Genomic DNA, 12,766 nt, shown 5'->3' on the forward strand with positions numbered 1-12,766 from the left:
CGTAACAAGGGAATGACGTCATGCGAACAGACACGCTGCAGGCAATTCAACTTGCTCTATACCAAAACTACATAATGAGTTCTCCCTTCCAGGCGAATTCTCACCGCACTAACCCTTCTTGCGAGGGTGGAGGAAGGAAAAGGGAGAGAGGGGAGGGGGGAAAGGGACTGTCCCAATGTTATTGCTACAACAGTGCAGGTCTGAGTATCTGGGGCACACACGATTTGATAGTCTAATCAGTGCATGCGAAACATAACATACACAGGGAACGACGAGGTCAGGCTGACGGAACCTACCGTCAATTTTCACAAATAAAGGCATTCAGTTTTGAAGTATAAAAATACATTAGTAAATTGCGTCATTACACTTGTCATGAAAATCGATTTTTCACGTACAGACTCAACATTATTGCATTGTCTTCCTCACTTATTCCTGTATCCAACAATCTATAGATATGTAAAGGATACCTTAAAAATGTGATCAGAATGAAAGAAAATAGGTTTGTTCTAATAGGATCTTCGCCGAGACAAGCTCGATCCGTCTCGGTTTACTGATTTCGGCTAGCCTGACTCTAGTAGTCTCGATGGTATTTTAGAGTCGATCTTTTAGCTTCATGCTGACAGGTTGACCACATGTTTTGATATCGCTTATTCATATTATGTTAAATTTTAGGAATTGTGGTATCCATAAGTAAGATTCATTTTATGTCAAGGCAATGGCAAATCCATAAAGGCCACTTCTCTCCCCTGTGATTTCTCTCCGTTCCTAGAGTTCCTTCCCTTTAGTGTTCCCAGAGTTCCTTCCATTTTGTGTTTCCCCTCCAGCTTCTTTTCAAACCTTGTTCGTTCCGTGTTTTTTTTGCTTGTTGTTGCCCTTTGTGTTTATCTGTTCGTGATCCTGAGGAACCTTTCATAAGCCAAAATCCGCATTGTATTGTGCTGTCCTTGTATCGGTGAGTAAAGAATTCTTTTATTTTTTTTAACTTTGTTAATATCCCCACGGTCACGTTGTTGTTTAGAAATCTATGATGGTTAGTATGATGCTTTACAATAGATGAAGGCTTTGTCAACTGAACATTATTGAAGTGTACACAACATCCTGGTCGGGTAGTGTTTGCCGTCCTCTCAAATCTGTTTGGCCTTATCTGCTTGAAGCGAAAAGGTCACACGAAGAAGCGTTATCTGCACAATGATAGTCATTGGTCTGACCCTCAGAGAGCCCATAGATACACACACACACACACACACACACACACACACACACACACACACACACACACACACACACACACACACACACACGCACACACACACACACACATACACACACACACACGCACACACACACACACACACACACACACACACACACACACACACACACACACTTGGTGGTAGTAGTTTTCTTCACTAATACATTTAGGGTCGAATGTAAGAACCATCTCAATAGTCGATACATAATTGAAGTACTTTGATCGCTTCAGCTTCAAACAGTCAGCACGACTTAAAATAATCGTGTAGGATGTGTGGATGGAAATACTTTATCAGTGCTTTTGACTGTATCAGAAAGTGAGTACATATGAGAGGGAAGTTCGTGAAAAAAGGCACCAACTCTGGAATACATTTGCACTGTCCGTCAAGCCTCTTTCTCTTCTGACAAAAATGAGACATCGAAACATTAAAAGTAAGTGTCTTTATTATCTTACTTGTATACAAGTGATCCATTTCGTAATCTTGGTGGGTTTCATGTTTTCACTTACCTATCTTCTATTGTTGCTCTATTACGAGGTATTGCTCGTTTCTTTAACAGTTTTACGCGTTTGATTATCGACGATTTTCTAGTTTTTGCTAGGTTTCTTGTCCAGAGAGCTCTGTCTGACGTTGTTGGTACTGTGTTTCTTTGATCCTCAATCTTCGTGTGTTCCAATGTTTCGCTTTATTTACCTTACTTCTTTCCTACTTTCTCTTTAAACCTGTATTTCTTTAGTGATCGTTGGTAAATGCGGCATTCTGCCACTGTACCCTACCTAGACGCACTGTTTCATCTTCATTGCTCGCCTTTTTGTTTTGAGTGATACTTTGTTTATCTTCCTTATTTCTCTCCTCCGTTCTTTGTAACTCTTTGTTTCTTTAGTTGTTGTCGGTAAAGGCGACATTCTGCCACCATACCTTTTTCTCATTTTTCGCTACTTTTTACTTTCCGTATATTATTTTATTACACACACACACACACACACACACACACACACACACACACACACACACACACACACACACACACACACACGCACGCACGCACGCACACACACACACACACACACACACACACACACACACACACACACACACACACACACAAACAGTCTCGTTCTGGCCATGTTCACCGTGTTTGCAGATAACAGTGAACTAATCATGGCATCTCAAAATTATTACAGTTAAGCCCATTTATCGCATCATATACTTCATGATATTAGTATATTATATATTCTTGTATTACTTTCATCATTAGCGACTAATGTACACGCAATACACACGCCAGCTTCATTACCACCATATTTTGAAAGTATCTGTTGTATGGAAATTACCAGATGAAAAGTTATATTTATAGCAAACGCACCAAAAAAACTCAAGAGGGAAAATCTGGCTGTCAAAGCTCCTTTCGTAAGCTCACACCAATGAAAAAAAACATCAATCTTTCAAAAACCAGCAGCATCGTCTCCATCAATTTTTCTTCTGGAGGGTGTATATATATAAGACAATATTAAAAAAGAACAATCGCCTGCAGATCAATCAGCCTAACTCTCCTGTTTTTTTTCATTTTGTGTTGCAGGCCTTGTTGTGGCTGTGTGTGTTGCCAGTCTTGTGTTAAACATGTACTTGCTTCTGAACATACGACTTATGACAACGTCAGCATCAGCCCACACCGAATATTGGCCTCGCTTCTCCACATCGCCATCGCCATCACCATCACCATCACCATCACCATCGCCATCACCATCACCATCGCCATCACCATCACCATCACCATCGCCATCACCATCACCATCGCCATCGCCATCACCATCACCATCACCATCGCCATCACTATCACCATCATCATCGTCATCACCATCACCATCGCCATCGCCATCACCATCACCATCACCATCCCCATCACCATCACCATCACCATTCCCATCACCATCACCATCACCATCACCATTCCCATCACCATCACCATCACCATCACCATTCCCATCACCATCACCATCACCATCGCCATCGCCATCGCCATCACCACCGCCATCGCCATCACCATCACCATCACCATCACCATCGCCATCGCCATCGCCATCGCCATCACCATCACCATCGCCATCACCATCACCATCACCATCACCATCACCATCACCATCGCCATCGCCATCACCATCACCATCACCATCGCCATCACCATCACCATCGCCATCACCATCACCATCACCATCACCATCGCCATCGCCATCACCATCACCATCGCCATCGCCATCGCCATCGCCATCACCATCACCATCGCCATCACCATCACCATCACCATCACCATCGCCATCGCCATCACCATCACCATCACCATCGCCATCGCCATCACCATCACCATCACCATCACCATCGCCATCGCCATCACCATCACCATCGCCATCGCCATCACCATCACCATCACCATCGCCATCGCCATCACCATCACCATCGCCATCACCATCACCATCACCATCGCCATCACCATCACCATCACCATCACCATCACCATCGCCATCGCCATCACCATCACCATCACCATCGCCATCACCATCACCATCGCCATCGCCATCACCATCACCATCACCATCACCATCACCATCACCATCGCCATCGCCATCGCCATCGCCATCACCATCACTATCACCATCACCATCACCATCGCCATCACTATCGCCATCACCATCACCATCGCCATCACCATCACCATCGCCATCACCATCACCATCACCACATTCACGTATATTATCACATTCATCTCCTCCACAATCACCATCCCAAACATCAACACAGTCATCACAATCACAAAAATCATCACAAGCATTATTATTGCTTGTATTACCATCACAATCTCGATCACCATCACAATCTCCATCACTATCACAAGCTTCATCGCAAACACTATCAACACCAAAATCACGATCATCATCATTGTTCGTACCATTACCGTTGTCGCTTGAATCTTTGCGGACGGACCCAACATCAATAGTAAGAGACACTTCCAACAACATCACAAGAGTGGTTTGCGTTCACTTCACTGGTCAGATTGGCAACGAACTATTTGAATACATGAGCACTTTAGGCTTGGCCTTGACCCTCCAGAGAATACCCGTCTTCTTAGGAAGCAAACACTTACCTTTCGCACTGAAGAATTTTAACCAAACCACAGCATATTCGTCCAGGTTGGAAGAACGCTGCAAAAACTCCACCCGTGCCCATGAAGCATCCTGCTGCAAGTTTGAAGCAAAGCTGTCCCACTTGAATTCGAGCCAGGATTTTACCATAGGATATTTCCTGCAGTCATACAAATACTTCGAACATCACAAACCAGAGATTCGCAAATCTTTGACCTTTACTGACGAGATTCGCAACGAGTCTTCACACGTGGTGCAGGAACTCAGACAGAAGCACAACACCTCCACTCTGATAGGCGTGCACGTGCGTCGTGGAGACATGGCCAGCGAGCGTAACATCAAACTGGGCTACCCCCAGGTGTCTCCCGAGTACCTCAACAGATCCATGGCGTTCTTCCGCAGCCGCTACCCTGACTGTGTCTTCGTGGTGGGCAGCAACAGCCTGCAGTGGTGCAAGGACAACGTTCCTAGCGGTTACCACGTGCATTACTTGACAGGACATTCCCCTGCTGTGGACATGAGTGTCTTGTCTTCCATGGACCACACGATCATCACCTTCGGAACTTTTTCTTGGTGGGTAGGGTTTTTAAATCCTGGTACCACCGTGTACATGAAGGATTTCATTGTCAACGGAACTTTTATCGGGGGTGTCTTTCATCCGGATGGTAGGGAATATATCTACCCAGGGTGGGTGCCTTTATGAGTTCCATGTGGCGATCCCCTGAACAGTCCCTTGACGGGTAACGTTTCCTAACACAGGTACTTTCCGGGTGGGTATCTGTATAACCATCGTGTGGCGATCCCAAGAACATTCTCCTGACGGGTAGGATTTTTCAATTCAAGCACTCCTGTCTACATGAAGAATTACACTGTCGGGAGAAACTGCACGCGGCTCTTTTTCAATAGTCTCCTGTCCGCCCAGCGACCTTCCCCTTGACCCTGCTTGTGACCTCGATGTTTTATGCCCCCGCAAGGGGCACGGTTCTCTCTAAGCACCCAAAATCTCAAAGAGAGATAACTGGCAGAAACCTTCCTATTGTAGTCTCCTGTATGACGGCTTTCTTGTGCCAAAACCTCATAATGATAATTACCATTTTCACGTGTTAATTACTAAATTTTCCCGGGAAAATTACTAATTTTTCCGGACAAATTACTAACTTTCACCTGTTAATTACTAATTTTTAGCTTTGGCTCACTTCCTGACGGATTGCTAGTGCCAAAACTAAAAATCTGTAATTTTCCCGTGAAACTTAGTAACTAACAGATGAAAACAGTAACTGACAGCGTTAATTAGTAATTATCACGTGATAATGAGTAACACCAGGTTTTGGCACTAGTAACCCGTCATACTCCTGTCCGCCCAGCCGACCTTCCCCTTGACCCTGCTTGTGACCTCGATGTTTTATGCCCCCGCAAGGGGCACGGTACTCTCTAAGCACCCAAAACCTCAGAGAGATAACTGGCAGAAACCTTCCTAGGAGGGCATACACATATCATAGCTTCAGGCAAAAGATTATACATATCGTGTCTTTTGTGCTGCGACATTTATATGAATGAACTAATCATACAACAAAGATAATCACCTACAAACTGTTTCATTTTGTCTTCAAAGTGTGTATCACTCACAATGTTTAGCAATTGCATGTTTATCTGGGAGACGTAAGAACAAGGTAGGGGTCAAAATCAAAACTAAACAAATTGCCACAGCGCTCTCTTCTCTCCTTTTCAGTCTCAGAAATCACACTAAAACATACAACAGCTCCAAAAACTCCATATGATATGACAACAACCTCAAAATAAAACAGACCAAGAATTTCCCCTAAAAACGTTTGAATGTGTGTGTTGTGATTCCGCTTTATAGTGGGTTGTAATTGAATACAGGGCGGGGATGTAGCTCAGTCGGGGCGGGGATGTAGCTCAGTCAGGGCGGGGATGTAGCTCAGTCAGGGCGGGGATGTAGCTCAGTCAGGGCGGGGATGTAGCTCAGTCAGGGCGGGGATGTAGCTCAGTCGGTAGCGCGCTGGATTTGTATCCAGTTGGCCGCTGTCAGCGTGAGTTCGTCCCCACGTTCGGCGAGAGATTTATTTCTCAGAGTCAACTTTGTGTGCAGACTCTCCTCGGTGTCCGAACACCCCCGTGTGTACACGCAAGCACAAGACCGAGTGCGCACGAAAAAGATCCTGTAATCCATGTCAGAGTTCGGTGGGTTATAGAAACACGAAAATACCCAGCATGCTTCCTCCGAAAACGGCGTATGGCTGCCTAAATGGCGGGGTAAAAAACGGTCATACACGTAAAATTCCACTCGTGCAAAATCCCCACGAGTGTACGTGGGAGTTTCAGCCCACGAACGCAGAAGAAGAAGAAGAAGAAGAATACAGTGACGTAAGTGTACGTACGTACACGTGTGCTATCTGTATCAGTGTGTTAACAATAAAGTTACAAGACAAATTGAGAAAACGTGTATGTATTCCAAAGGAAGTTAACTACATAGATAACATAATGGGTAAAAGAAATACTGTTATTCGGCAATGTAAGTTGAACGTGTAAAGATAGATCCCGAACATTTCTTTGAGCACTGAAATAAATTGCTGTCATGTGAAAAGACCAAGCAATATTGTACTCACGTGTTTAACATTGCTGTCATGTAAAAAGACCAAGCAATATTAGGGACTGGGTGGCCGAGTGGTAACGCACTTGCGCTCGAGATCGAGAGGTTGCGTGTTCGACCCTGGGTCAGGCCGCTATTTTCTCCCCCCTTTCCTAACCTAGGTGGTGGGTTCAAGTGCTAGTCTTTCGGATGAGACGAAAAACCGAGGTCCCTTCGTGTACACTACATTGGGGGTGCACGTTAAAGATCCCACGATTGACAAAAGGGTCTTTCCTGGCAAAATTGTATAGGCATAGCTAAAAATGTCCACCAAATACCCGTGTGACTTGGAATAATAGGCCGTGAAAAGTAGGATATGCGCCGAAATGGCTGCGATCTGCTGGCCGATGTGAATGCGTGATGTATTGTGTAAAACATTCCATCTCACACGGCATAAATAAATCCCTGCGCCTTGAATATGTGCGCGATATAAATTGCATAAAAAAAATAAAGAAATAAAAAATAAAAAATCCCTGCGCTTAGAACTGTACCCACGGAATACGCGCGATATAAGCCTCATATTGATTGATGATTGATTGATTGTACTCACGTGTTTAACATTGCTGTCATGTAAAAAGACCAAGCAATATTGTACTCACGTGTTTAACATTGCTGTCATGTAAAAAGACCAAGCAATATTGTACTCACGTGTTTAACATTGCTGTCATGTAAAAAGACCAAGCAATATTGTACTCACGTGTTTAACATTGCTGTCATGTAAAAAGACCAAGCAATAGTGTACTCACGTGTTTAACATTGCTGTCAGGTAAAAAGACCTTGAAGCAATATTGTACTCACGTGTTTAACATTGCTGTCATGTAAAAAGACCAAGCAATATTGTACTCACGTGTTTAACATTGCTGTCATGTAAAAAGACCAAGCAATATTGTACTCACGTGTTTAGCATTGCTGGCATGTAAAAAGACCTTGAAGCAATATTGTACTCACGTGTTTAGCATTGCTGGCATGTAAAAAGACCAAGCAATATTGTACTCACGTGTTTAACATTGCTGGCATGTAAAAAGACCAAGCAATAGTGTACTCACGTGTTTAACATTGCTGTCATGTAAAAAGACCAAGCAATATTGTACTCACGTGTTTAGCATTGCTGGCATGTAAAAAGACCAAGCAATATTGTACTCACGTGTTTAACATTGCTGTCATGTAAAAAGACCAAGCAATATTGTACTCACGTGTTTAGCATTGCTGGCATGTAAAAAGACCTTGAAGCAATATTGTTCTCACGTGTTTAACATTGCTGTCATGAGAAGACAACATGTTTTTTGCTATACATGACCACACAATCGTTAGATTCGTTGATACTTTGTACCAAAAGCATGTTTAGATATGTCCAAATTTGTATACCATATTTTACACAGTTTGTGTGTGTCTGACGAATTATTTGCCGAAACCGCTGACATTGAGTACATCTTTGCACCCCCGCAATCATTCATAACACTAACTCATTTAGATAAAGACAGCTACATCTATAATCTGTACTCAAACAAAAATATATATGTGTGGTATGTGTGTGTGTGTGTGTGTGTGTGTGTGTGTGTGTGTGTGTGTGTGTGTGTGTGTGTGTGAGTGTGTTTGTGTGTGTGCGTGCGTGTGCGTACATGTGTGTGAATGTATGTTTGCGTGTGTGAGTGTGTGTGTGTATGTGTGTGTGTGTGTGTGGGCGTGCGTGCGTGCGCGCAAGGGTAGTGTGTGTGTGTGTGTGTGTGTGTGTGTGTGTGTGTGCGTGCGCGCGAGGGTAGTGTGTGTTTGTGTGTGTGTGTGTGTGTGTGTGTGCGTGCGTGCGTGTGTGTCAGTGTGCGTGCTGTGCGTGTGTGTTTTTGTTTGTGAACGTGCGTGCATGCGTGCGTGCGTGCGTGCGCGCGCGCGAGTGTGTGTGCGTGTGTGTGTGTGCGCGCGCGCGCGCGTGTGTGTGTGTGTGTGTGTGTGTGTGTATGTGTGTGTGTATGTGTGTGTGTGTGTGTGTGTGTGTGTGTGTGTGTGTGTGTGTGTGTGTGTGTGTGTGTGTGTAAAATGTAGATTTTAAAAACTACCAAACTCAAGATTACCGTTATATAATATTGTTGAGGACTTACTTGCGACTTTGAGTTTTGTGATAGTCTTATTCGAGCCCTGTTTATGTTTTAAAAAACGTGGAGGCGGCATTATCTCGACCGCATGTTTTTCAGCTTTTCCATGAAGTTCAACATTTTAACCAAGCTGTCTTTTGTTTAGTCCGAATAATGGGATTCCGTTCCAGTTTAGTAAAGGGTGAAACTCCCTCACAAAATGCCACGCCAAAAAAATGTTACGATGTTTTAAACATACTCCACATTTGGAGATTCACTCTACAGTGACAAGCTTATCACTGAGCCATTCGCGCCGGTGTCACGAACTGAAACATCTGCTGAACTTCTCATTGCGGTCAATGCGCATGCGCCAATCTTGGACTTACAAAATGCGACCCTTTGACCGAACGAATTACCATGGGTTAGGGTTAGGATTAGGATTAGGATTAGGTTGTTCACGACCTGATTAATCTCCCCATGTTAGCCCATGCGCATTTACCGCAATGAGAAGAATTGTTCAGGCAGAGTTTTCAGTTCGTGACACCGGATGTAAACCCTCCAGACGTTGTCTTGTTGGGTTATCTGAAGACAGGAGTAAACACAAAATCTGTCACAAAGCATTTGTGTCAGCAATTGTGACATTAAGTCATAATTATTATGTGATGCGCCTGTTATATGACTGTTATCTCCAAAGTGTCCGTTGCTAGTCTATCTCTTGTTACCCGAATCTGTCATAACGTTCTTCATAACTTCTTATCTTCAACAGACTTTGGCATTGTTGGCTTTAATCCGTATCTACAATATTACTTAACTTGGAACTTATCTGTCCTGTCCTATAGGTGACCCTTTTGCTGCTAAATTTATTCTTCAATCTCACTATACAACTCGTTACTATTAACTGAATTCCATATATACTATTTACGACTATAGCTAAAACCTAAATCCTTTCTAAACTCTAAAATCCTAATTTCCACCGTGTAATACATACAGGAAAACGTTCGTGTCATGGACAATTTTTGAGGGGTTGTTTGGACACTTTGGAGATAACATATAACAGTCGCATTAGTTGACCTAATGACCAAAAATGTTGTTGAACAATAATGCACAAACTGAACTTAATGCACTCCTTCTATGAAAATACTTGCTGAACTCAAATTGACTGAGACAATTGCTGCTTGTTCAAATCACACTTGCAAGTGGCACGCTAAATCCATCTATGACATATAATGTATCCATTGCAAATGCCCTGATATTGCCTGTATTTATTGCTGTCTATAAGTCACCTTTTGTCTAGGGTTATTTGTTGTGCTCTAGGTCCTGTAGATAACCTTCAGGCTTTAACTCGGAGGAGTGTGGCTACTGCATAATTTCAAACCTTCAGCTGGTGTGTCGACCCCCGATTATGAAATATATTGTTGAAACAGCGTAAAATTCATTAGACAATGAATTAAAAAAAGAATTACAAAAAAAACCGGGCAAAGTATTCAAAATTTCTGCGCAGTAACAACTAACACGTCACGCGCATAAGATAAATTCTTAACTCAGTGTTAGGCATGTTTGCAGTGAGACTACAAGAGAAGCTACTTTTGCCCTTTTGTGGTTTGCCTGACACGTGTTGTTTTTAGAGAGATATTTTGCCAGCTCTATACTAATAATAATAATAACGGGCATTTATAAAGCGCCTTATCAGAAGTTCAAAGCGCGTGACAACAATACATGTGAGCGAGAACAAATTATATTCCCCCAAAGTATATACCTAATTGTATTTCAGTGTAGTGTTGTATTTCTTGGTGAGCTGGCGATAATTAGGTCTTCATGATGTCCTGTTAAAATTAATAACATGTGTTTCCTCTACCAGGCCCCTGAAGCAGTTTTGTGAATATGCAGGTCAAACTCGTGCCTTTGTTGTGTGTAATGTATTTGTCATCTTTAATGCACAGCCCTTTCCGTGTAAGCGTTAGGGCTCACTATCTCCACATAGAAACAAGAGACTGTAGGTTAGAGGAACAAAAACAAGATAACAATGACAATTAAACCAAGGTATCTACTGGATGACTATATTTTCAGTGGATAGCTGTAGGGCATAACAGTCAGAACAGTCCAACGGTCTGAACGAGAAACAAGGTGGCCCACTGACACAGTAAAAAGTGCTCTTTTATGAGGCAAGAGTTCACTTCGCCGTATAAAATGTCAGGAAACAAAAGGCCATGTTCTCTTATTGAAAACTCTTTTCTGCTCTTTGTGATAGATTTTGGCTGGTGACGCAAATGAAGGTTTTACAATATTTTTGTTAATTAAGTCCTAAACAAAATTTAAAAAAACAAAAAACAATGAAAATGTATTCACCAAAATTATTTGGTGATTTTTTTATGACAAACAAAATAAAACCAAAATCATTGAGTACCATTTCATTGCTATCTTGTTCACTATCTCAAATACAACCATACTTTTACATGAGATAAGACCATCCCACCGCTTTGATAAATACAAGGAATCAACATTATGGTAGCTTTTTTTGCAAACTATTCCTTGCATGTTGCATAACAGCATACATATTGCCACAAATACTTGCGAAAGCCTGTGTATGTTTTCAAATATACACAAGCAAAATGCCCGTGTCAAGCCCGGGCTACATTCCGCATTATGATGTGCCGAACCCTGTGTGTGTGACGTGGTTAATGTATGATGCTGTCATCTGTTCCCAACTAAAGGGAGCTAAGTCATCATCCTAATTGTTGCCTCTGAAAGAGAATTGAATGAATTTGTGTGTGTTGCTTCCCTTTGTCCATAAAAGCAATTGTTTTTCCCTGTATTTGGACACAATCTTATGACAGTCAATGTTCGCTTGTTTACAAGAACGGTGGCCACGAGCACATCATCATGTTCATTCGGTAGGGGTGTATTTTGGGAGATACTATAGTCTTAAAATGTTTGATGGGATCCAAAAAGACATAGACAGTGAAGAGGAAGGCTTGTTTTATTGTGATAATGAAGATTCACAGTCAGGCAACGATACACGTGGTTTGTGACTATCAATGACACTCGTTTGTGACCATGTCACAAAATAACTTAAAAATAAAGTATTTTATGAAAACATGTGTGATGAAATAAAAGTAAACTTTTATCAGCATTGATGCTGTGAATTTTCGAGTTTGTCTGTGAAGAAATAACATCATGAGTAATGATGATTTTAAGAATGCAGGGGATATTCACTCATAGTCCCCCTGGCACACAGGAAGTGGAATAAACTAGTTTCAATTATCAGTTTAATCTCAGCATGATGTTTATATAGTCTTTATCGAAGCAGAGTATCAGAGCGCACTTATTAGAAACTATGAAACGTGTGGTTTACACAGGTAGATTACACACTCTAGCTAAATACAGAATTGAAGCCTTATCAATTTGTGAACATACTTTTGGAACTATCCTAAATTGTATTTGAAGTACGTCCCGTGTGTATATAGGCAAATATTTTGAAAGTTTTAAAGTAATCCCTCAAGTCATTGCTGAAATTCAGCACTTTGTGTCAAGGTCCCGCTCAAAATTGACACAAAACCTGCCTCATACATTCGACACCAGCTGCAGTAGGAATAAAATAACACACACAATACACAAGCTAGCTAAACAAACAACACGTTCCAGATACATGATTGATTTGACTTT

The 12,766-nt window shown here is 42.2% G+C and overlaps 1 protein-coding gene across 1 annotated transcript; it reads left to right on the plus strand.

Moving 5' to 3' along the window:
• Positions 1 to 4,322: 4,322 nt before the first annotated feature.
• LOC138974485 (galactoside alpha-(1,2)-fucosyltransferase 2-like) lies at positions 4,323 to 5,105 on the plus strand. Its single transcript, XM_070347202.1, has one exon. It carries the CDS (start codon positions 4,323 to 4,325, stop codon positions 5,088 to 5,090), a length of 768 nt encoding a protein of 255 aa, XP_070203303.1. The 3' UTR covers positions 5,091 to 5,105.
• Positions 5,106 to 12,766: the final 7,661 nt, after the last annotated feature.

This window comes from Littorina saxatilis, linkage group LG8 (genome assembly GCF_037325665.1).
Source record: "Littorina saxatilis isolate snail1 linkage group LG8, US_GU_Lsax_2.0, whole genome shotgun sequence".
Taxonomy (NCBI): Eukaryota; Metazoa; Mollusca; class Gastropoda; order Littorinimorpha; family Littorinidae; genus Littorina; species Littorina saxatilis.